General features: G+C 34.9%; 1 protein-coding gene and 2 long non-coding RNA genes across 5 annotated transcripts; 1 reads left to right on the top strand and 2 right to left on the bottom strand.

The window, feature by feature from the left end:
* The first annotated feature begins 5,524 nt into the window (after window positions 1-5,524).
* On the top strand, window positions 5,525-7,462 carry LOC147548783 (uncharacterized). Its single transcript, XM_086668119.1, has 3 exons — window positions 5,525-6,772; window positions 6,830-6,926; window positions 7,071-7,462. Exons 1-3 carry the CDS (start codon window positions 5,525-5,527, stop codon window positions 7,460-7,462), a joined length of 1,737 nt encoding a protein of 578 aa, XP_086524245.1.
* Window positions 7,463-14,359: 6,897 nt separating this feature from the next.
* Window positions 14,360-17,548, bottom strand: LOC147548782 (uncharacterized). Its single transcript, XR_015237286.1, has 6 exons — window positions 16,573-17,548; window positions 15,977-16,057; window positions 15,814-15,872; window positions 15,659-15,701; window positions 15,511-15,536; window positions 14,360-14,635 (listed from the first exon to the last, which is right to left on the bottom strand). It is a non-coding gene; the product is annotated as an uncharacterized LOC147548782 (long non-coding RNA).
* An 882-nt stretch (window positions 17,549-18,430) lies between these two features.
* Window positions 18,431-21,863, bottom strand: LOC147548781 (uncharacterized). Of its 3 annotated transcripts, none has more exons than XR_015237283.1 (7): window positions 21,618-21,863; window positions 21,035-21,175; window positions 20,796-20,875; window positions 20,446-20,573; window positions 19,315-19,391; window positions 19,006-19,216; window positions 18,431-18,703 (listed from the first exon to the last, which is right to left on the bottom strand). It is a non-coding gene; the product is annotated as an uncharacterized LOC147548781 (long non-coding RNA). The 3 variants fall into 3 exon arrangements; XR_015237284.1 differs by having other exon boundaries at window positions 20,796-20,872; XR_015237285.1 differs by lacking the exon at window positions 20,796-20,875.
* Window positions 21,864-26,394: the final 4,531 nt, after the last annotated feature.

Genomic DNA, 26,394 nt, shown 5'->3' with positions numbered 1-26,394 from the left:
GGATGTCAACGGGGCGGGTTTGGGACGGGTTACCTCTTTCCCAAGTCCGCCCCGTTAATAAACGGGTTTTACCATTCCCGTCCCAATAGTTAATCGGGGTGGGTATTTAATTACCATACCCGTTCCGACTAGAAATTACTTAACCATTACCGACCCGCCCCGCCCCGTTTAACATGAAACGGTGCGGGGCGGGTCGGATTTAAACATAAATTTTATATTTTTATTTCAAATAAGTTAGATTAATCAAAATAATATAAATATTATAAACAAAACTTTTAACATTTGGTTTTATCAACTGTAAACACTATGACTTATTACATAATATAAAATATAAAATAGTTAAATTGATGATATAAGATAAAAAGTTCTAGAAACCTATTGTATATATAATAACATAACATATTTAATCGGGGCGGGGCAGGTTTTAGTACCTAATCCCAAACCCGCCCCGAACCCGGTAAATGGTTTTATCTTCATACCATTACCGTCCCATTTAATAAACGGGGCGGTAAAACCCGTTCCATTAGGGGCGGTTCGGGGAAAAACCCGCCTGTTCGGACCAAAGGAAAAGTATTTGGTTGGGCACCAAAACAGGTGTTCGGGGGCCCAAAAGGGGACGGCCAAGCTTGGGGGTGTTCTCCTAGTGGAGCCAGACAGATCTGCCCAATTGGGCATGGTTTGGGCAGCCACAAGTTAGGGAAAGAAAAATAGAAACTAATTTCTATTTTTGACCATTTCCTTAATCTTATTCAAAATGGGCTTTTAAGAAACCTAATTAGGGTTGGACTCTAACTTAGGGTTCTATATAATGTCTCTTAGGATTTAAATAAGGTGTGGAATTTCTCAAGGGCGGCCACAAGTTAGGGAAAGACAAAAATAGAAACTAGTTTCTATTTTTGACTATTTCCTTAATCTTATTCAAAATGGGCATTTAAGAAACCTAATTAGGGTTGGACTCTAACTTAGTGTTCTATATAATGTCTCCTAGGATTTTAATAAGGTGTAGAAATTTCTCAAAGAGCTTCCTTACTCTACAACATCAAGTAGAGAAAGAAAAAGAGAAAACTTTCAACTATCTATCTAGTCATAAAGAAGAAGTAGTTCTTCATCAAACCACCTTTGAAGTTCTAGCTAACAACAAAGGTGGGAGATCAAGTTGATCATTCGAGTGTCTTGCATAGAGGAGCAACAATTGGAGCTCTTGATCTTCACATTCGATTGCAAAGGTTCGAGGGAAAATTTAACGATTAAGGTAATCTCTAACTTCTTAGTTGATTATTAGCTTATGCATGAGAATCCTGGGATACTAGTGTTAGACATTAGATGTCTGAGATTCCGCTAACAACACTAGGAGACTCCATAACCCGACTGTGGCGTCAGAGCCTCTTGCACGTAGCTAATTTTTGTTAAGTTTCGGACTAATCCATGATTGATTAGATAGATAGTTATGTCTAAAAGTGTTTTAGACTTCAATTTGTTTATTTTGAATGTGATTTAAAGTTATTCAAATTGTTTTTTCAAAGTTGATGATTGAAAAGAGTTTCAAAAGATTCGATTTTGATTGATTTCGGTATTGAAAAGTGTTGACTTTCATTGATTTTCGAAATTGGTTGATAATCAAATTTTGGGTTTTAGAAGTATCTAAACTAGTTGGAACAACAACTTTGAAAGAAAAAAAAGGAAACTTGGAGTTTTTTTCAAAAATTTAGAAGTTTCTAAAGTGCTGGTCGGAATGCGTGCAGGACGCGTCCCGACAAGACGCGTCTCAGACTGGGAGTCCGAGACGGAAGCGTCTCTCGGATTAAGGGTGTGTCTTAGACACGCCCCAGGGAACCTGAGAGCGTCTCGGAATTCCAGTCCGGGACGGATGCGTCTCGGGTTCAGGGCACGTCCCAGGGATCCCGAGTGCATGTCGGATAGTCTGAGATGCATGGAAGCTTCTCCAGACGCATCTAGAATGCGTCTGGGACGGCCTAGGATGTCTCGGACTTGAATTGAAACATGAATCGTCTATTGATACAAAGTTCGATAATGCGTACTTAGTTTGATGATCGATGCTTACTAACCTTTGATCCATCATTCTTACTTAGACGTATTATACTTATTAGTGTCATACTGGTTCATTTGCAATTCATTAGATAGTGTGTATAAGTTTCATAGTCGATGCTTAGTGACGTTTGATCGATTATGCTTAGTTAGACACATGATGCTTAGGATTGTCAATGTGGGTAAAGTTAATTACATTTTCATGCGAGTAGATGCTTAGTGTTTGTTACTTTCAATCTCGTGGATCGAAGTATCCCTCTCGATCGATGTTTGCCCGAATCGAGTCTTACCGTCTCCCGACTCTTGTTCCTCGGATACTTCTCTCGAATCTCTCTCGCCCGTTTTACTTATATTGTTTAGTTAGGTTTGCTTGCTTTCTTGTTTTGTTACTCATTCAATCTAAAACCCCTCATTTATCTTTGTTCCTTTCCTTTTTAGTCTAAGTTAGCTAGTGATACTTAGACCGGCGAAGGAGACTCCTTCGTTATCCGAATCACCTTCCTATCCTTGGATCGACTCCGGTTTTACCGGTTACTACTTGATACCTCCGCTTGGGTGTGCAACCTTTTCCGGTGCATCACTAGACAAACAAAATTAAAATATGATATGATTTATTGTAGAACTAAAACCCAAATTAGGATTTAGAACAGTATATCGCTAAAGAAAAAAACATAGGTTTATGTTCAACGCTAAACCAAATTGAGGATTTTTACTAGAATCTGTAAAATGCTAATCAAAATTTGTGATTTTACTATAATCAGAATTACATTGAATCATGAAAACTAAAATCACATACCACATTCAATAAAAGTACATTTAGATAAAAAACCTTGGATTAGAGGGACTTAGATTATATATATATATATATATATATATATATATATATATATATATATATATATATATATATACTAGGTATAACCCGTGCCTACGGCACGAGCATGTTTGTTGAACATTTACGTGTTAAAACACAATATAATGGTAGGTTGTAATTCGTGCTTCCGAGAGTGAACTTGAGAAATAAAAAATAGGAAGGGAATACTAAAGCCAAGGCACTCAAGCGGTTGATAGGAAGCCCATTGTCGCAGGGTGTTGTGTCTTTTTCTCGTTTTAGAAATAGTGGTTCATATAAGAAAGCAAAGTACTTCATTCTGAATTATAGACACAAGTATTGTAACGTCAAAGCTTTCGCAAGATATAGTTTCTTGGCTGAAAATCAACTCGAGAAGGATGACCCCGAAACTGTAGGCGTTGTTGCTCTTGTCTGTTAATTGTTGTGAGATATATTACCTATAGATGATTAGGTTTTATTGGTCTGGCTTTGGAATACGAGAGTAACAAACAATGTGATCTTTACTTTCGACAATAGAAAAAAAAGAATCTGCAAGCGCCATTACCTTTTCCAGCTTAAAAAGGAAGATTGAGACACACTGAAAGATTTCACGTTTGGTTAGGGTCAGGAATAACCAAAAATCTGAAATTATTATGTTCTCAAAGACTCAAACAATAATAAAAAAGGACAAGGTCTAACATGTACATTACTAATTTCATATTCATAGAGTGGAATCTTTGGAGGAATTCTCCATTCATGCTGATTGTTCTCTTTCTTCAGACTCTTGCTCATTGAAATACTCACTCATGTAGCAGTAAAACCTTCATCTTTTCCATGTTCCAAAAGCAGTTGTAGTGACCAAACTCCATTGAAGTGGAAAAAGGGATTAACTATTTTCCTAATTGTCCTGGCTACAAAACTTTAGGATTTTTTAGCAATTAAGTCAAATCTTATGCATGAGATGTACTAAGATCAAAACAAACAATTTGGCTACCAGATTATTGACATCAAAGCTTTAACCTGCAAATTAAATAATAGGAAGCATCAGAATTCAGAGCACACCCTATACCCATTAAAATTAAGAATGAAAAAATGATATGAGCATATATCACTTAATAAGAAAAGAGGGTTGTTTCTAACTGACGATTAAATAAAAAATCTAAATACTTGTAGAGGAAGGAAAAAAAGATCTTACCACTATAGCTTAGGCTTACCAGATTATGACAATAGATGGAAAATAATAAAAAGATTAGGAGAAAAGAGTTTGATCCGAAGAGCTGATCAAGCTCTAACAGATTTATACTATTAGGACCACAACATATAGCCAATGGATGTAAATAACATAATTTATCCCAACATCGCCAATTTAGAGCAACAACATATCATTGTACATGTTTATATATGTTTTCGATGTTGGAAAAAAAGTTATTGTAAGGATGGTTTGTTAGAGACTGGAAATGCAAGTAGATTATTCTGGCTACAACATTGAACAAGGAACCCTGTTCATTCATAAACAAGATAAAAAAAACGCCAGGGAGTTGTCAACTAATTAGTAAAAATTAATAACAAATCAAACTCATGAAGTAACGACGACGTATTCCTATGACCTTTGCTATCAATTCTTCTTCTTATTCTTCTTTTTCTTCCATTTCGATTAAGAACTTCTAAACCACATCATCAACACATTAGAATTGAGAAGTTCTGTTATAACTTCTATCGATATGATTCTTCTTCTTCCGTTTCGATTAAGAAATTCTGAAGTTGTTGCTAAACTCTTGCACATAGAGATTCATTAGACCCTTTGTGATGTTTTTTAACTTGGTAAAAACCAAGAACTGATTGGCGTAGTTTCTAATACCACAATATGTGTGAACTGAAATGGGATTGTAGGGATTCATACCTAAACTTATCTTTTTGAAAATGTTCAACGTGTGTAGAACCATTGCATTATCCATTATTTCATTAAAAGAAGGTCTTCGAGTCTTGCTTCTGATGCCGAAAGACAATTCTGTAATACACAACATCTGTTGTTCTACTAAATTCTCTACCGGCAGTAATTTTTTTTGTAAAGACAAAATAGTTGTAATTTGGAAAACAACACATCTTTTGGATATAATCTATCTATACAAAAATGAGTAACCCCAAAAGTAAAAAACCATCCATTATACTCTTTCATTAGCATTTCCTCTTAAATGCTACCATTTTCGAACTCAAACCACAAAATTAAGAAAAATTACTATCTGTAGCAAGGCAGCATATGCTATCTGTTGGCATGATAGTATATTATGGAATATTGGATTTAATCTTGTGAATAATAATAGTTGGCAAAAGATCAAGATATCAAGATCAAATATTTGAGATAAAATAAGAATTGTATGATATCAAGGAATTAGCAACATATTAGGGATTATAGAATATATTATGTTATCCTTTGTAATCCTATAAATACCTCTAAGAGGTTTGTAATGAGATATACTTTCTTCATCACATTTTAAGTTGGTATATAGAGCGGTTCAATATTACCATTGTTTTTTTTTTCTTTTTTGAAAACAAAAGAGAACGAAAGGGTTTCGATTTATTCCTTGTTACTTTGATTGATTAGTGGAGTACTGCGATTTGTTTCTTTATCTTTTTTTTTTATCAAATATGAGTGACTTATCTAGAACCTCAAATCTTGTACCTGAACCAGTGACCATTCCTTACGGGGTGAAACTTTACTGTCTTTGGTCCCAAGTTGTTGAAACTTTTGTTGCAGGTCGAGGAAAATTGGGATATCTAACAGGAAAAATAGAAGAACCCTCTATTGATGATGCTTTGTACGAGAAATGGTGTATAGAGAATGCTATAGTGAAAGGTTGGCTTGTCGGTGCCATGGAACCCGATGTAATGATATTATTTGTTCGACTTCCCACTGCAAAACAGATTTGGGATACTTTATCTCAAACTTATAACGAAGGAGCAGATAGATCAGTAATATATGATCTGTCTTGTCAGGCTATGCGTATGAAACAAGACGGTAAATCTGTGTCTACATATTTTGCTGATTTACACAAAATATTGCAGAAACTAGATTATCGCAAGCCAATCACATTCACGCAACCTGATGTTATACTTACTCGTCAAAAAGAAATTGAAGAAGAACGTGTTTATATTTTCTTGGCTGGTCTTGATGATATCTATGATCGAGTGCGAAGTGATATTCTTCGCACAAATTCTTTTCCAAATCCAGAATCTGCATTTGCTATGGTTCGTAGTGAAGAACAACGAAGAAATACCATGTTAAATAATAATGTAGAATCCAGTATGGCCATGGCAGCTAAAACTACTATCAATCAACATCGAAATAATCACTTAAAAACTCGAAATGTAAGTGAAAAAGGGTGTACTCATTGTGGAAATTCTAAGCATACTGTAGAAAATTGTTTTAAGTTACACGGTTACCCAGATTGGTGGGATGGTTTTAATGAAAAAAAATTTCGTGAACGACGTAGTAAAAAAGAAGGTGACAAGGTAGATGGGAAAGCTGTAGTTCTGGTATCATCTAGTACCTGTGATATACCATCAAATGTTGAAGTTTTTTCATCAGTATCAACTGAACTTGGTGACTCTGATATATCGAGTCATTCAACAGGTAATATTGGATATGTTTTTATAAACATAGACTCAATCAAAGACACCGGATGGGTCATTGATTCAGGAGCTACTGATCACATGACCTTTGACCGGTCACTTTTACAAAGTTTGAATATACCGCGTCGAACACATGTATCTAACGCCAATGGAGTATCATCCCCTGTCACCGGTGCAGGGACAGTGGTGTTAACACCTTCATTATCTCTTGAGCATACATTATATGGTCCCTCACTATCTAATAATCTTCTATCCGTGTCTCAAGTAACTGAACAATTAAATTGTCTAGTGTTAATGTATCCTCAATTTTGTCTTTTTCAGGACCTCAACATCAAGGAGATTATTAGGCGTGGTACTAAGAGAGGGGGGCTATATTATGTTGATGATGTATGTCCAGGAATTGTCTTAATGAATCAAGGTTCTTCGTCAGTTAAACAAAGTAAAATTTGGATGTGACATCGAAGACTTGGCCATGCTTCTTTTGGTTACATCAAACACTTATTTCCGACCCTATTTTTAGATTGCAAACTTTCTGATTTTCATTGTGATATTTGCGTATTAGCTAAAAGTCATCGTATTAATTATCCTTTGAGCACCAGTAAGGCGACAGAACCATTTGCTTTGATTCATTCAGATGTGTGGGGTCCTGCTCCTGTTCCTACTTTGTCTGGTTTTCGTTGGTTTGTGATTTTTATTGATGATTGTAGTCGTGTGACTTGGCTTTATCTAATGAAGAATAAAAGTGATGTTTCAGAATGCTTCCGCTTATTTCATAAGATGATACAAACACAGTTCTCTACTACAATGAAAGTTCTTAGGTCCGATAATGGTGGTGAATTTATTAATCAAGTCTTGAAGTCTTATCTTCAAGATAATGGGATAATTCATGAAACAACATGTTCCTTTACCCACAACAAAACGGCGTGGCAGAAAGGAAAAATCGCCATATTTTAGAAGTCACACGTGCATGCTTAATTGGTGCAAATATGCAACCTGTTTCTTGGGGAGATGCTATTACCTACGCTGTTTATCTTATCAATCGTGTACATAGCAGTGTCCTAGACTTCAAGACTCCATTCGAAAAATTTTCTAGCTATTGTAGCATCCCATCACATTTAAATCTAGAGCCTCGAATATTTGGATGTGTAGTATTTATTCATATCCCTAAACATCAACATAATAAACTTGATCCATGTGCATTAAAGTGTGTATTTATTGGGTATTCTCCTCACAAAAAGGGGTATAAATGTTATCACTCTCCTACCAAGAAGTTATACATTACTATGGATGTTACTTTTTTTGAGGCACATTTGTATTTTTCTCCAACGTCCACCTCTAATCTTCAGGGGAGAATATGAGTGAAGAGAAAAGGTGGACAAGTTTACTACCTGACAATAATGATTTAAGATGTTTGTTAAGTGATTTAGCCTCAACAGATAATAGTGATCCGACATTCTCAATACAGGATATGGTAGATGAAGGACCTAACATAGATCATAGTCCTAATCAAGTGATGCAACGAAATATTGAAGAACCCCCTTCTTCGACAGTACCTACCAATAATTCTTCTTCTGATGTGGATCCTGAGGTATGTACTAATTTTGAGGATAATATTAATATTAGTAATTTAATTAATGATGATGTTCCAGTGTTGCCTAGTGATAATGACAGGTATCAATTACCTTCTCGGAGTAACCGAGGAAAGCCACCAGAGAGATATTCACCTGACAACTCAAAAGTCGTCAGGTATCCAATTGCTCATTATGTTTCTAGTAAATATTTACCTGATAGTATTCAAGGGTTTGTTAACAAAATGGCAAATGTCATAATTCCTACAAGAGCTGAAGAAGCGTTAAATGACCCTAAGTGGGCAAAATCCATGGCTGAGGAGATGCAGGCTCTAGAAAGAAATAAAACTTGGGACATCGTAACTTTACCAGAAGGCAAGAAACCAGTTGGATGTAAATGGGTATTTTCAATAAAACATAAGCCAGATGGTTCGGTTGATCGGTACAAAGCAAGGTTAGTGGCTCGTGACTTCACACAAACATATGGTGTTGACTATCAAGAGACTTTTGCGCCTGTCGCAAAGTTAAATACCATTCGAGTTTTATTGTCTATTGCTGCTAACCTAGATTGGCCATTACAACAATATGATGTAAAAAATGCATTTTTACATGGAGATTTATCAGAAGAAATTGATATGAATATACCTCCTAGTTACAATACTTCCGATAATACAAATTCAGTGTGCAGGTTAAACAAAGCATTATATGGTTTAAAACAATCACCCACGGCATGGTTTGGGAGATTCCGACTAGCAATGAAGAAATATGGTTATACTCAAAGCAATGCAGACCACACCTTATTTTTGAAGAGACAAAATGGTAAGTTAACTGCATATGATTGTTACAGGTGATGATATAGATGAAATGACTAAGTTGAAGACTTGTTTGTCATCTGAATTCGACATGAAAGACCTTGGAGGATTAAAGTATTTTTTGGGCATTGAAGTTATCAGATCCAAGCAAGGAATTTTTTTATCACAACGCAAATATATTCTCGATCTGTTGAAGGAGGCTGGTATGTTAAGTGATAGGCCTAAAAATAGGTCTATTCCCGCAAGTATACGGGGTCAAGTTATAGTATGTTAGTAAATCGGGAAATCGTCCCAAGGAATAGGTAGGTAACTTCGAATATTGACGGCGAGTTTAGCCCAATAATCAAAATGTCAATAACTACTTAGACTAAAACACACACACACCCCACTCATAAATTTGATAATTGATTTGCAAGAAATAAGAAAATAAATAAAACGAACTAAACTATCTAAGTGAGAGGTAAGAAGATATCTACGGTTATAAAATCCACCGCATAATTTTGTTTTATAAAACAAGCACTTAATTACTTAAATCTCTTTTGTATTTACTCGATATCCAATATAATGAACTATTTGGATTCCGGATGATGTTCTAGATAAAACAATTTTATAATTACTAATTCTAATTGTCTTCCTTATAGAGATTCGAATCGCTTAACTATTATTCATCGTCTAAAAAGCATACCCCATCTAACAACTTAACGAAAGTATGAAATATCTAATTATGAGGAATGAGTAATGGAAAGAAAATCCAATCCATATAGGTAAACAATCAATAGACATTAAAGCACATCAAAGGATTTAATTAATCAAGACAAGTATTACAAAGATCCAAAATGGGTTTCATCTACAACCTTAGATTGCTAAATTAACTATACATGGAATCTAGAGTAACATTCATTGACATTGTAAAATAAATGAAAATACTAAGAAATTAATGGAAAAAAATCACTAAAAATGTTCAAATTCCATATCCCCATGTATCTCCAATTTGTCCAAGATTTGCTCCATTTGTGCTCAAGAATTTTACTCAAAGAAATCCAAGTAAATAGCTATTTTATTGCCACCCAAATAAGAAAAAGAAAGAGAAGGAAGAAATTAGATGTAGAAAGAAGTTGGAAAGAAGAGATGAAAGGGAATAAAGATGATAGAAGAATATGGAAGGAAGAAGGAGAAAACTATTAATGGAAGAATAATAGTGGTAGAGAAGAAGTAGTAGTAGTACTAGTATTAGTAAGAAGAAGACTAGCTACTACTACTAATACTAAAAAGAGGGAAGAAGAAAGTATGGGAAAGAAATAGAAAGGAGTAGAGAAAGATGGATTTAGTAGTAGAGAAGAGAGAATAGGTTGGAGAAAGAAATAGGTAAGAGGGGATAGGTAAGAAGGGATAGATAAGAGGGGATAGGTAAGAGGGGATAGGTAAGAGGAGATTGAGAGGGTTTTCAAGTCTAAGTTTTAATGGAGGAGCAAGTGCTATTAAATAAAGTTAGGGTTTTTGTTGAGGTTAAAATGGTAGAAGGTTGGAAATGGAGGGCTACTTCGGGAATTCTAGGGGCTTAAAATATAAAAAACCTTACGTTACACAAGTATGGTCGGCTGGTTTATTAAAGGAGGGATAAAGGAGACACGTGTCAGCGTGTTAGAGCTCTTAGGGTTTGTGCTGGGAAACGGACGCTAGAGTGCCTCTCAGCCGAGCAATTATAAGTACGGCAGCAATCATGGACCGTGAGATGAAGGAGCTGGCGGGATCTCGGCGGTTGGATGCTAGACACGTGCTCGGCTGTTGGCATCCTTGGGCGGAATCAACGAAGTCCGTTAGATCAAAGAAACGCGGAAGGAAGTGGCTGAGGTTAAAAGGCGGGATTGGGACCACCTAACTTAGCTGCAACGAGTTATACCGGATCAGTCCTATAGAGTTCACTTCGATGCTAACGGAAATACGGGGATTGGATGATCCGGCCTCCTAAGCGCGCCACGTGTCTTCCTGTATACCGCACGCCAGAACCATGCCTGAAGGTGTCCCACCAGTCAACATCCTTTGACTCAACTTTGACCTTGATTTATTCCTTCGTCCGGACTCCGATTTGACTTCCGTTTTCTCCTACGGACTCGTCTCGACCTCTACTTTTCACCCATGCACTGACCTTGGCCAAATTACCAGAATGTCCTTGACTCCAAATGACCAAAATACCCTTCATGCATTTTTTCCTCGTTTTTAACCGTTTTTCAAACCTAACTCTGCAAAAGACACCTAATCAAGAAAACCAACCATTTTATGATAATAAAGACTCGAAACGAACTAACTCGACTAAATTAAACGACTTAGATGGGACATTTTCATGACCCATCATTAAGTTGTCAACCCATCAATACACCGATTGAGCAAAATCATGGGTTAGAGGAACTTCCTGATCAAGTTCCCACTAACAAAGGAAGATATCAAAGACTTGTTGGTCGCTTAATTTACTTATCACATACGCGACCAGATATCGCATACGCAGTTAGTGTGGTAAGTCGAATTATGCATAATCCAAGTGAGGCTCATATGAACACCGTCATTAGGATCTTACGATATTTAAAGTCCACACCAGGAAAAGGTATAATGTTCTCCAAGAACTATAATACCACAATTACAGGTTATTGTGATTCTGATTGGGGTGCAAAAGGAGATAAACGACGTTCAACTAGCGGATACTTCACATTCGTTAGTGGTAATCTAGTTTGTTGGAAGAGTAAAAAACAAAAGGTTGTCTCGTTATCCAGCGCGGAAGCTGAATACCGAGTAATGGTCAAAGGAATTCAAGAACTATAGTGGCTGAAAAGGCTTATGGAAGAGTTAGGTTTTCCTCCTACGGAACCTATGAAGTTATATTGTGACAATCAATCAGCTATTAAGATTTCAGAGAATCCTATTCAACATGACCGTACTAAACATGTGGAGATAGATCGTAATTTCATATATGAAAAATTTGAAGACAAAATCATTGAAGTTCCATATGTGAAAACCTCAGACCAATTGGCGGATATTCTAACTAAAGTTGTTTCAATTCAAGCCTTCAATAGCTCACTTGTCAAGCTGGGGCATGCATGATGTTTATGCTCCACCTTGAGGGGGAGTGTTGGCATGATAGTATATTATGGAATATTGGATTTAATCTTGTGAATAATAATAGTTGGCAAAAGATCAAGATATCAAGATCAAATATTTGAGATAAAATAAGAATTGTATGATATCAAGGAATTAGCAACATATGAGGGATTATAGAATATATTATGTTATCCTTTGTAATCCTATAAATACCTCTAAGAGGTTTGTAATGAGATATACTTTCTTCATCACATTTTAAGTCTATCTATGCCAAATACCTGAGGCTCTGAAATGGGAGAAAACAAAACAAAATTAAGCAAATACATTTAAAGATAACCATAACATGACTGAGATAATCATTATCTAGTAACAAGAATCAGAAAGATCAAGCAAAATAAATAACATTTTGAACATCAAAACCCCTAGAATTTAAAGAGAATTCTTGCAGACAGAAAATGGAAATAGAGATTGAATAAGGAGATGGAGGAAAATTATAACGTGCAATGGTTAAAAAAATAGTCAATGGAGGATACATATGGAGGATTGTAACGGAAGTCTTCAATGGAGGATGAGAAGGAGCTGAGTCGATTGGGGAAGAATGAAAATTGATTTGGGGGAACAAGTCTCTCTCATTAATCTTGGTCATTCAAGCAATGGGTTAACGGTTTAGATTAATTGTTTTTTTACACATATTTTAATGTGAGGGTGGACAAAATGAAAAATTTATGAAAGGTTAACAGGTTGAAACTCAGTGATAAGGATACAAAAGGACACGATTTGACTGGTCAGATTTGACCCAATGGGGCATTTATCCTAGTCAGCAACATTAGTATTTATTGTGTCCCAGTCAGCAAAAAATGTTCTGTTTTGTTATATAGATGTATGTATTATATAAAACGCAATGGTTTTTTTTGAGCTCATCCGTTGATTTATGTTTGAAATATTCCAAGTCTGTCAGATTTCCATCCACGATTTTGCAATCTAACGCCTAAAATTGAGTTTTAAAACAACTAACTCTAACTTCCTTCATTTTCTCTTTTGCAATACGTTAAAATGCAAATTTGCAATCTAACGACTAAAATTGAATTTTAAAACAACTAACTCTAACATCTACAAAAATGAGGGTAAATGTTAATACCCTCATTTGTGTGAGAAATTACGGGCTAACTTAACTTTAATGTAATTAACTGAAAGACCATTATGGACATTTAACATATAATACCTTACAACATAGAGAAGATCATGGGAGTGAGAGAAATTAGTGGAGAGGAAATCTCTGTAACCACCCATAATATGTTCTGCTTCCTTATTTATCCTCCCAAATAAATTCACTCTATATCTCTCGGTCGTTTGTTTCTTTTTGGTCTATTCATATTAAATAAGAAATGATAGAAGTGGTAGTGGATATAGTAGATATATAGTGGATTTATATTTGTTATCCTTCTGGGTTGTTTATGTTAGTTGGTTTAATTGCAGGTGGTATCTCTGCTTCTTTTCTTCTTCTAATTTTTCTCTTTGATATTTTTTGTGTACAAGGAAGATTAGATGATGGTTCCATGAATGGTGTAGTTGTTGCTGGATGCTGCAACCTTTTTTGAGGTGAGCTGTAAACTTATATATGAGACATTCCGTTAGATTATAATCTGAATTTTTCTTCTTTAAAGGTTAAGAAATGTTTTACATTTTTCTCTATCTCTCTCCTCTCACCGTAGGTTTAACAAACCACTTTCTCACCTTTTGTTCTATATTGATTTTGGTTAAAAATTAGGCTCATTTAGATCAAACGGTGGAGAAAACTTTGTACATACAGTTACTAAACGGTTAATCCATTCTTTAAAATTAGTTTTCTAACTCCTCACTTCTCCCTAAAATATAATAGTTACTTGACGATTAATTCACTCTTTATTCTTCTTTGTAATAGACTAGCTATAACCTGTGCCTCCGACACGGATACTTCAATTAAACACTTTATATGCCGAAGAACAAATATAATGGCGGTAAAATAAAAAGAAAAGACATAGTGAAAAAAATGCGATAATATCATCAATTTTTCTTTTTGTAAAATATGTACTTATTGCTAGTTGTGTGACTAAAGAGAGATGTTTACATAGATGTGAGTACAATACCAGACATGACAAAAAGGACAACGACAAACGTCTTATAAAAACTTTCGTAAAAAACACTCCCTATGACCTTTCCATCATTGATTATGATTTAAATTGGAAAATATCCTACCATAACTTCTAGCCATAGTCTTAGCTCAAGATCTTTGATGTTTTTCCTCTTGTTTGATTTGACTTTTGCATTTCAAATTCATTCTTGAAGAAAAATGGGAAAAAGATAAGCGCACTTAAATCCTCAGAAATCAAAGGAAACAACAATAAATCAATCCCCCGCAAGTGGCTTAGGGAAAACTCAAATATCAAAATTTTGAACTCGACCAAATATAGTAGTTTCTCACGAGATATGTTAGAACATTTCCATTATACACGTGAAGTTCTACGACTATAACCTCAAATTCAAGGAACCATAGTATGAGATGGAGATCATTACTCATGGTCCTTTTTTAATGGGTAATGTTACATTTGAAATATCATGAACTTCAATAAGCATAGCTGCACCAATTCTCTCCACGAAAAATCTTTCATCTTAGTAGGCTAGGAATAACATTAGTCTATGTGAATCAAATTGCTACATAAAATAGAGTATCGATATATCATATATGATATAAATGAAGGCAAAAACAAATCTATTATTTATGAAACAATGCATATATGAAATGAAAGTAAATGTAGCAGAAACAACAAAACATAGATCCGTAGAAACTCTAGATGAATCAACAACATTTACCTACTGTTGTTAATCGTTAAGTACATAAATTTTATGGTCTGAAATAAGCAAAAAGTAAGAAGACACATCAACTATGAAATTTGCTCATGTCACTTTGAGATTACTTTCAAGGAAAAAAATGCAATGGACTCATGTATCTGCTCTTAACTACAGTTATGATGCTAGAGCATATATGGTCAATCTTCCTTTCGCTAACCGAGGATTTAGGTTTAATTGGGTTTTAGAGTATAGATTATTTGGTGAATTGAGGACTGGCTGAATTCATGTATTGTACACAGTATTGCCATGGTAGGTGGATAGCTGCATTTCGCCATCTACTACACTAGAGTGTGTCTTTTAAAAATGAGGTCGAATTTCAGCACACAAGTAGTTACTTGATACTAACTTTAGTGTAATGTAATATAGAATAGATATTGGAAAAACATTCAGGAAAGCAGAAGACAGGAAAACTTTGCATAAAACGATTTGAATTTGTTAGTAAAGATTTCCTTAACCGAAAAGTGTAGAACCGTAAAGTCTAGGAACAATAGTCTTTCGACGTACAATCTGACGAAAGGAATCATAAATTGCGAGTCAAGAAGATTTTATCATAAAAGGAAAGAAGAAATTGTCACAAATATTTTATGAAGGAGGGAAGAAAAAACTATCAGTCTGTAAGCACATAAACATAAATAGAACTTACTTGGAATCGAAACTCCTTGAGTAGACCTAGAAGAAACTACAAATCAAATAGGAAAGAAGCTATAAACCAAACAAATTAAAAAGAGGCAGAAACTACGAATTCCTTGAAATTGTCAATGAGGAATCATATAAACTTAAATTGAACTTACTTGAAATTGAAATTCCTTGAACCTTAAGTGGACCTAGAAGAAACTACAAATCAAACAGGAAAGGAGGTACAAATCAAACAAACTAAAAAGAGGCAGAAACTACGAATTCCTTGAAATTGTCAATGGGGAATCATATCAGCTTAAACTGAACTTACTTGAAATTGAAATTCCTTGAATTGACCTAGAATAAACTTCAAATTGACTGAAGAAGAAACTACGAATCAAACAGGAATCATATAAGCTGAAGAAGGAAGCATAAATTGAGCGAAAAAAGTGCATTGTGAAGACGGAGAGAATGGAGATTTGATAGAGGTTTACTATGCCTCGCAACTGACCATTTGTCATTCATGATTCCAATGGAAGGATGAAAATTACGTTATTGCGTCTGTAGCGCTCCAACTGAAACACAATTGAGAGGAAAAAAGAATCCATCTTATACAAAAAATAATATTAACTTCAATAATTTGAATCCATATATACTATTAACTTCTATAATTTTAATCCGTATAGGCAACATCATTGTTCTCCTGAGTCTTCATAAATATAGTGATAAAAATTTCAAACAAGGTATCTTCTCACTTTGAGGTTTTCTGACTCTGAGATTTGAGTGTCGCAGCGGTGCTACGTGACAGGGTATCATCATCTTTGCCTTTTAAGTTGGAAAGAGATATTTTGATGAGGACTTTCAAGAATTGATTAGAACATTAGTAGAAGGGACTGATCAAATGACAGAGAGAAATTTCTTTTGGGGTTTTAATCACTTCATCAAGAGAGAGATGAAAGGTTTTAAAAATGACTTGAGTGGTTTGTAGTTTTCCATGTATGCCCAGAACTGTTTCTTGTCGAAGGGAGGTGGTTCCTACAAATAGTAGAAGATTCCCGTCGTGCAACTTCACAACAAGATGGTTTTAAACTTGCTAAGAAAAATATCGGTATTGTCGACAACCTTAACAACTTGATCATCAACACCCTCATCACCCTCTTACCACATTCTTTTGAAGGATTCACATCAATCTTCATGTCCACTGCTCTTTGAACAACCCATTGTTACTTACCAAAACATGAGAAATATGAAAACATATATTATATTTATAGTATTAGAAAAAATATACTGGTAAAGAAATACGATGAACCTTTTCCATAGCTTGCCAAAGCATTCCATTTTCAATTTTGACAACAATTAAAGAGATGAGTCAATAATGAACATTACACAGTAAATGGAAAACAAATTCCTAATCCACCCGACAAACCAGAGCTATTTAAGAAAAAACTAAATATAGTGAAGATTAAAGAGATTAACCTTGAAATACAGTGGAGTATTTGGTTGAGGATTTTTATCGAACAACTGCAACTCGAAATTAACCTTGATATACAATGGGTTATTTGGTTGAAAATTTTCATCCAACAACTGCAGGTAACAGTTCATTAAACCAATTGCATATTTCCTGAACAAACAAAGAAGGTCACCATTGAAATATTGAGAATGCACAATTAAAAAAAAAAAAAAATTGAGAATGCCAGGACTAATTATTTCTCTACTTTTGATGTTTTAGAAAAATATTCACTATCAGTAACAAAAAATAGAGAGATTTGACCAAAAGGAGAGACGAATGCTGAAAAGCATCTTCATCATCACCCACAAAGAAAAACTAAAGGCAAATTTAAGTTAGCAGGACCAAATTTCTTCATGAATATGGGATATTCATTGAATCTCTTCATCTTCTTTTTGTTTCGGTGTTAAAGATTTAAACATAAAATCTCCTTCATGAATTTAACCAAGGATCACATAAGGATTGAAGAAAAGAATCGATTCATCTTTTTATGAAAATCAAAAGTCGCAGTGCAGGGGAGTTTTTCTAGCGAGTGTTCAAAGGAAAAACATTCATTTCCAAAAAAAAAAAGGAAAAACATTCGTTTTGTCAAAGTGGGATCCAAGGGCTAGGACTCAAGGGTTGAGATTCGAAGGACCAGATCTGAACACGATTTGTTAATTCTGTCCCAGTTAACTTGCAATAATTGTGTCCTAGTCAGCTTGCATTGATTTTGTCCTAGTCAGCACTAACCCATCCTGTTTTGTTATATAGACTAGATATAACCCGTGCCCGTAGGGCACGGACTGTTTGGATTTGTTATAAGTCACAAATTTTTTTAGAAATTTATACATCTCATTAGGTCGTTTATCTAATTGGACATAGTAAATCAACAAAAAGTAATTGACACTTGCCGAAAAATAAAATGTTATCGAGCCATACAAAAAATTCCAAAAGCAACATTCTGTCAAAAATAATAATATAAATATAAAACAGTTAAATTGTTATATTACATGTGGCTGCCCATTATATTATTGGTAAGCATTGGATGCCTATAGACTAAGTGTCTTGGATATTGTTAAGAGGCATTATAGTTGCCCATGGATAATACTTAACTTGAAGTAATGAGGTGCCTTCATGAAGGAGATAGTTGCCTCCACCTCATGCATGCAAGGAGGAGGTGCCTCCATGCAGGATTCAAGGCACAAATTTTCTACACATGGTTAGTTCATGTGTCATCTTTATGGCTACTTCATTTGGGTATAAATATACCATAACTTGTTGTTATTTGAGAGGTGTAAAATCCAGAGAATAAAATCAGTAAAGCTTTCTTGAAACCTTGTCATCTTTAGTTAATCTCCATCTTTCATAAAAGAGTTATCTTAAGCTTTCTTGAAACCTTGTCATCTTTAGTTAATCTCCATCTTTATAAAATAGTTATAAAATAGTTATTTTATAACAATTTTAAACATGAATATCTTAAAAAAATGTAAATATTGACAAAATCATAGTCTCCTATGATTTACTGGAATTAATTTCCGACAAAATAAAAAGTTACAATGCTTGCAACACAATTTCTCTATCTATAAAAAATTTCAACTTTCGCTATCACGGTAAAATAAGTCACCTGCTAGAAACTTCTCATCCGACCACAATTCCTTGGCACAAAAACAACATTCCGATAAAATTCCAGATACACCAGCAGCTTTAGGTTTGCAGCTGCCACACCCCGAACCTAAATGAAAAAAGTATCATATTACTAATGACGGGTGAGAGAAGACTTAAACAGTGAATAATTCCGCAGCACCAAAGCACTAAGTCATGTAATCAATTGAAATTCTGCCAAGATTGTTATTGACCCACCCACCTGGTATAGTTGAAGGAATATATAAGCCACTGTAATATAGGTTGATGTATAAAATTTTCAAATGATAGGAAGACTTAAATATGATAATGTTCACATGTAACATAACATATAACTACAATTATGGATAAAATTTGGAAGGGGATAAAACCATAAAACAAGAAAGTACTTACTGTCTTAAACTCCCGAAGGTAGTACTCTCAGTGATAAAGTTAAGGTTCCTATTTCGCAGCATCGACCAAGAAGTAAAAAACTTAACGTCTTAAGAAGATGGATTTCATAATAAAGTCTTTCATGATCATTAGGACTCAATCGAAATGATCATAAAGCTTTACTTGATTCCAAGTTATTTCAATCCCTTCAAACTCATCAAAGACTACTTGGCTACATCAAACACACCAACAAAAGATTAACCACCTCTCCTTGTAAACAAATTTAACAAACACTCATTTTCTAAAATCACCAAATCAGCCTATTAATACCTTCAATTTTGCAGAAATTATAATGGGTTCAGGGAGAATTTTATACATTGCGACTCCATGCCAAGGATTTCACAATACTGCAACAAAATTGTGACAAAAAAATGTGAGAAATTAAGGAACCAAAATTAAGACCCTACACAAACAAAGTGGGGGGAAGCCTGAAATAACTAAACTTCAAGTACGAATAACACAAAACTGCTTCAAAGTTTCAATGTTAGAAATCATTATCACAATTCACAAGTCATCAAAAAGAATCAGATCTTAATATATTATGACTCTAATTTTTGGTAGTTGCTTCATTAAAATGGTTAAGTCATACCAAATTACTTCTTTGACAAACAAGAACATCACCTTAATTAACTGTATTCGAGAACCAAACCATGAAGATAAATTATTGTGATATAAGAGGTGTTCTCGAACATAGGCATCAAGTCAGAAACTCATATGTCAATATTAACTTCGGAAGCACATAAATTAAGTAAACGAAAAACTGCCTCAAATTATTTATGTATTAAATCATGTTTAACAACCTCCGTCATTAACTTAATTATAGGCCGACTTGTAATCGCCATTACTGATTATAGCCCCAATGTTGTTGGTATTTGGTACTGTAATGTGTGAACCTTCATCCGATTAAGACCCAAGTGAAGATGACCCAAAAAAACTATTTTGTTTACAAATAATAAGGCATTTAAACTATCAAAACTCAAGCAAGGGTATTTGGTACTGTAATGTGTGAACCTTCATCCGATTAAGACCCAAGTGAAGATGACTCAAAAAAACTATTTTGTTTACAAATAATAAGGCATTTAAACTATCAAAACTCAAGCAAGATAAAAAAACAAAGCTACTTGCTCCAAACAAATCAAGAAATAGAGTCTACCACAATAAGTCTCAACACCAACAAATAATTTCTGAAAGTAGAATGTTAATTTGGATACAGAACCCTACCACAACATACATTAAGCACTACCAAACAGCTCAATATGTCATTAACTTCTTGACAATTTTATCAACACAAACAAACCAATATGATGGATAAATTAACCAGAACGAAGTTCAGATCCACTACCAAAAGGGAAAAAAGACCTATGTACCATATGATGGATAAAGTCGGAGACGAAGTTATACCCTTTTTATGCAGTTTAGTTGTAAAATCAACATTACATACATTCCAAGAAGCGACATCCTTGGGTGTGAGTGCTTCATTCATATAATCTCACCAAATAGATTGATGTCTTATACGAACATCAGGGAACCTGAAACAAAGAAAAAAATTAGATCTCTCACCTTCAAATTCATGTAACTGGAGTATATAATTCATACATAATCAACAAACATAGAAAAGAAATCATGTAAATGGAGAATACAATTACTTAATCAAAAGAAAACATATTAGAAGAAAACATATCCAATTGAAAATATATGAATCGAAATGATCAAAATACGAAAAAAAAAATTGTAAAACCCTGTATCTGTACCGGGAAAATGGAAGAAAGAATTCTTCTTCGGTTGTTTCTAACTGAAGAGGAAGGGTTTGTAAAGTCTTCTCATGGGTCTTCTTATGCAAAAATCAAGAGAGGGAGAAAAGTATTAATGAAAACCCTAAAAACCCAAATTTATGTCTGGAGCTTACCGTTTTCTTCACTGCGGCCATTTTTCAACCCAATCATAGGGACAAAAAGAAAAATTGAATTGAAGCAGGTCTGGTAGAACTTACAGGTGAGTAGTTTTTGAAAAGATGATCAACCCTCTTAAGTTCAAATCCTTTTCTCTTCTCGGTCATATTCAATGGCCTCCTTCCCTCCGATTAAGACCCAAGTGAAGATGACTACGATTTTCCTTCTAAACTCCAATGGACCTGCCAACATTTTCCCCCCATTTAGAAAATAACCCAAAAAAAAAACTATTTTGTTTACAAATAAGAAGGCATTTAAACTATCAAAACTCAAGCAAGCTAAAAAAACCAAAGCTACTTCCTCCAAACAAATCAAGAAATAGAGTCTACCACAATAAGACTCAACATCAACAAATAAATTCTGAAAATAGTATTAGAGAAATCACATTAGAAACCACATGATATTATAAACCACATCGTATTAGAGAAATCACATCACATTAGAAACCACATGATATTATAAACATAAAATCTGTACAAATTTCAGTTTCATAAACCACATCATATTAGATAAATCAATTGGGCGCCCCCTTTAGGATCAAACTATGACCTCATGAAATAAAAATTTAGAAGAAACTTCAATTCCAAAAGTCTATGAAAATCCATGAAATAGAAAAAGTCATACCTGAAAGATGGGAGTGGTCAATAATTCTACAAAAACCTCGATTAGGGTTCTTAAAACGCGATTGGGATTCTCTGAAGGGGGTCCAATTGATGAGAAAGAAAGAGAGAGAGCAATGAAGATAACGATGGTGGAGAAGTGAAACAGTGGGAAGGAAGAAAAAGAAACGGTAGTGATGGTTTCAATCTTTTGGTTTTACAGATTTAATGAGGGGCTCCACTGATGAGAAAGCAGAAAAAGCAATGAAGATGGCGATGGTGGAGTGGTGAAACGGTTGACCTGATAATGACCGAATTAAAGAAATAATTAAAGGGGGAGGTGAGATAGGGTTTGGTTACACAGTTCCACTTTGTGGGTGATTAAATTTCTTATTTTTAGGGTGGGTAATAGATCAAAGGGTGTGGATCTTCTCAAAATCGCAACCAACGACCGGATTTGTCTTTCGATTTGTCCCAGTCAGCACAAAACATTGTGTTTTGTTATATAGATTATTATGATTCATTCAAACCATATTTCTATTTCGAATCGCCATAAGTTCCATAGATTTGTTTCCACGGTCTGAATTCTCTTATTCACATTTCTTTGATTTATGTTTTCTTCACTTCTCATGGTGACTTCGCGTCTTAAACTTCGTTTTCTTTCTTTTTGTTTTGTTTTTTACACTTTTGCTCACCAGTTTGGTACCGCTCCCCCACTTCAGTTATTTAAATCGTCTAAAACAAATGTCTCTCGCATATATTTTCTCATCGGCCTTCTAATGATTTCATTTCAAATGTGGTAAGTGATTTCAAAAGTAATATTATTTTCATATGTTTCAAGTTCCAATGAGATTGAAGACTATTTCACCGTCTTCATTGTGCATTAATCTTCTTCTCTCTTGCTTCTATTATGACTGTTGTTCTTTAGATTAATTATTTCTCTTTTCCTATCAAATGTAAATACCGTAGTATTTAATTGTTCTTTAGATTAACTATTGCTACGATGCAGTTTATTTCTTTGTTTTTTCTATTTGTAATTGTTCTTCCACATTTATTGTTCTTCTTTTCATCCCTTTAATCTAAATGGTTTAATATAGTGATCACATATTGTAAAGTCTTTTATATTTTCTCTTTAATGAAAACGCCTTAATATATTTCTAATATACTGTGAAGTGTTTTCCCTTCGGGTATCTTAATATGCTACTTTTATAATTGTTTTTTTAACTTAAATAATAATTTCAATTATATATTATAAATCATTGTTGTGACGTCCCGTGCCCCAAAATAGACACGACCACGTCCCGGCAATTCACAGACGAGACAAAATTCCGGCAGGTCTCCTCTGTAAATCGAACCGGTCGCACCTGTAAACCTGTCATGCAAACCATACATTCGCATAAACAAGAATAAACTATAGAGCGGAAGCTAAACAAACTCAACCTTACTTCGGGTCGAAACCCGAACCATAAAAAAACTATAAAAGCCTCATAAACACTGACATATATATGTATTAGAGTTTGGTTCTGCAATGACTACATAGTTATAAAATAATGAAAACTCAATTAGCAAACAACCGAAGAAAACGACACAACACCACTAGCCTCGTCAGACAAGATCACCGATTGGAATACACACTCCGCCTCGGGGCTACTACAAGCACTTGCATACTGACAACTGGTAGGGGGTTAGAATACTCACCAACACGAGTTATTCTGGTAGAAGACCAATCCAAAATCCATCACATTTTCAAAAGTTTATTTAATAAGTTCTAAACATAATGACAAAACGAGTTAACAAACCAATTACTATACATACTATATACTAAACCATTTTCCTTAATCTAGCAAGCAATAACAGTGATTAGCTGCCCACCCATGGTGCGCTCCCAATTAAGAGAGAGTTCCTCAAGAGAATCTAGAGTGCGTTAGATAGTACCCGCCCATTTAGGCACTAGCTAATGCACTAACGTCTCCTCGAGAAAGAGACTTACCCCTAGCCGGTAAGTCCATCCCCCACTAAGGTACTCCACAATCATTGAAGAGTTTACCTCATGATACATATATACCTTCACTACCAAAATACATTTTTGATCACCGAGTTCGAATAAGAGAGCCGTCCCCCAATACCCATGGAAGGACCTGAACCTCATTCTCTTCGGTACCCTGACATGCATCTAATGCGATATTTCAAAATTAGTTACGTTCACATATCAAAACCGACAATCTCATTCATATTATTATCTTATAAAATACGGAAATAGAACAACCAATAGTCATATCGCACACAAAGCAGAGAGATCCCAATCAATGTCACCTCCCAAGCGAGCGGTCAGGGTGTACGACCCTGAGCCTCGAGCTGGAGGCATGAACACCAATGACCAGCAAGTGAAGCACTTTACTCCCACGGGTCTCATGACTAGTGTTGCACCAATTCACCGGTCTCACGACTAGTGTCGCACCACCTCACCGGTCTCACGCCCGCCCATATGTCATCCTAACCTCAATGGCTAGGTGCCCATAGGTTGACATACTATGAAGTCGGGTACATGCAAGAAAATCCCAAGTAGTTCACAATCACAGTAAAACATTATGAAAGCATTTCTCGTATCACAGTAAAATCATTCATTCATATTTCAGTTCATCACATAAAATCGAGTTCATGCTACCTAAACTCCAATTATAATGCCGCATATATAACTATAAGACCTAACACATTGAATTATCTATAAAACCATGCAGAGAAATGGATTCAGAACCCCTACCTCAGGCTTTGCATCACCAAAGACCTCCCGTCTACCAGACGACCTAATTCCTCCTCATTTGCATACTCTGGAATAAGGAAGAATGACCAAACACACCGAACATAAACATTAGGTTCTTATATCAAAAATCTTCGTACATAAAAAAGAATAATAAAGGAAAACAATGAAAACTTTAAACACAAAAGCAAATTCACCACCTTCGGAAGACTTCAAATATATCTAAATCGATCTCTAATGCCCATTGAATACTTGAAATTCACAAACCAACCGAATTCCCATAAACCCTATTTTTCATTTTAGAGTCTTCATAAGCTGACAAATCATATAATGAATCCTACAATATAAATCTATAACTGAAATTGTCCATTTGTATGAAATATGACAAAATTCGGGTAACTATTTCTATTCCAATTCATTCCCGAAACTAGTCCACATAAGAAATTCGAGCAGTAAAATAATTCGACAACACCCCGTCTATATATGGACACCTCGAAATAACCAATAAGATCCTAAACATGATCCTGGACATAAATCATTCAAAGAAATGTAACTATAGCCATCCCAAATAGCTCCAAATTACGAACCCAAGAGATATAAGACTCAACTATATAGTATTCGAAATAACTCATAAAACCATCAAATTAGGACGAAATTGAAAGTTTCAAACCGCTAGATATGTAAAACAAGTCGAATAGAATTACCCGGAAGAAATTTCATTGAATTCCGACAAAAACTCGCGACGAAGTCGACGAAAGAGAATCTGGAACCTTCACGGCTAAAAATCCGTTTTACAAGTCGAATAGAATTACCCAGAAGAAATTTCATTGAATTCCGACAAAAACTCGCGACGAAGTCGACGAAAGAGAATCTGGAACCTTCACGGCTAAAAATCCGTTTTCCATCTCACGGCTGTTACCTTGGTTTGAAAGTAATTGTAAAATAATTGGAAATGATTAAAGAAAGTGGGGTTTTTTCCTTTTATAAGGCTGGTGACATGTGCATGTATGCACTGGGTTGCGTGTGAGGTAGAAAATGGTTTTAAAAGTGAAAGAAATGAAGTGGGTTTCTTGGGCGCCAAGTTTCGGTTATCAAGTGCCCATGAAATTAATTAATTCTAAGTCCCTGATTTATATGTGCTACATAAACAAGTCCTACTATAATTATAACTTAATAATTCAACTTCCACTCAATTACCATTTGACCCTCAATTTAACTCGAATCAATTGTCAAATAGTCCCTCAACTAACCTTAAAAACATGGGATGTTACAATTGTTTTTTTTTTGTTTAAGAAATAACAATTTTAATTTAAGAACGTAGAGTGAGTGAGGGTTAGAGATAAAGAAAACAACACCTTAAATATTTTACAAATCTCTATATTTTTGTAAGTTAAACTATTTTTCATAATTCCGATGAGTTGGTTATCCCTTCTTTTAACAACTAGGTGTCCACCGCGCCCGAAGATCCCTTTTGGCTACGCCGTTATGAGTATACAAAGATGCGCGAAGCATTTAGTGCATGTACCTGTCACAGTGGAATATGTCTATGGTATGTTTATATCAGGGGCATGTGCATACACCTAAACGTGTATACACCGCAAAATCATTTCTACAGCATCTAGGATCATACAGTGACATGTGATTCGCATAGAAGATGCGAATTACAAGTCCTGTTTAATGATGGATGGTATAGAAATAAGAATCGCGTTATATGCACGTTTAGGTGTACACACATGCCCCTGATACAAACATATCAATAAGACATATTCCACAGTGACAGGTACATGCACTAAATGCTCCACTCATCTTTGTATACTCACAACGGCGTAACCAAAAGGATCTTCCGCGCTCGTTGGGCATGGTGGACACCTAGTATATGTATATATATATAGAAGTTTATACCCAAAAACAAATTAGAGAGGAGAGAGCAATACCTAAATTACTCTTGATCGAGAATTTATGATCTCCTCAACGCATGTGAAGAAGATATTGGAGAAGGAGATAGACGGAGTTCTCTCGGTCAAGAGGTTCATCTAGGTGAAGT

Source organism: Eschscholzia californica, unplaced genomic scaffold, assembly GCF_041429995.1.
Source record: "Eschscholzia californica isolate CP2 unplaced genomic scaffold, dmEscCali1.0.p SCAF_3, whole genome shotgun sequence".
Classification (NCBI taxonomy): domain Eukaryota; kingdom Viridiplantae; phylum Streptophyta; class Magnoliopsida; order Ranunculales; family Papaveraceae; genus Eschscholzia; species Eschscholzia californica.
This window is presented reverse-complemented; position numbering and strand designations above follow the sequence as displayed.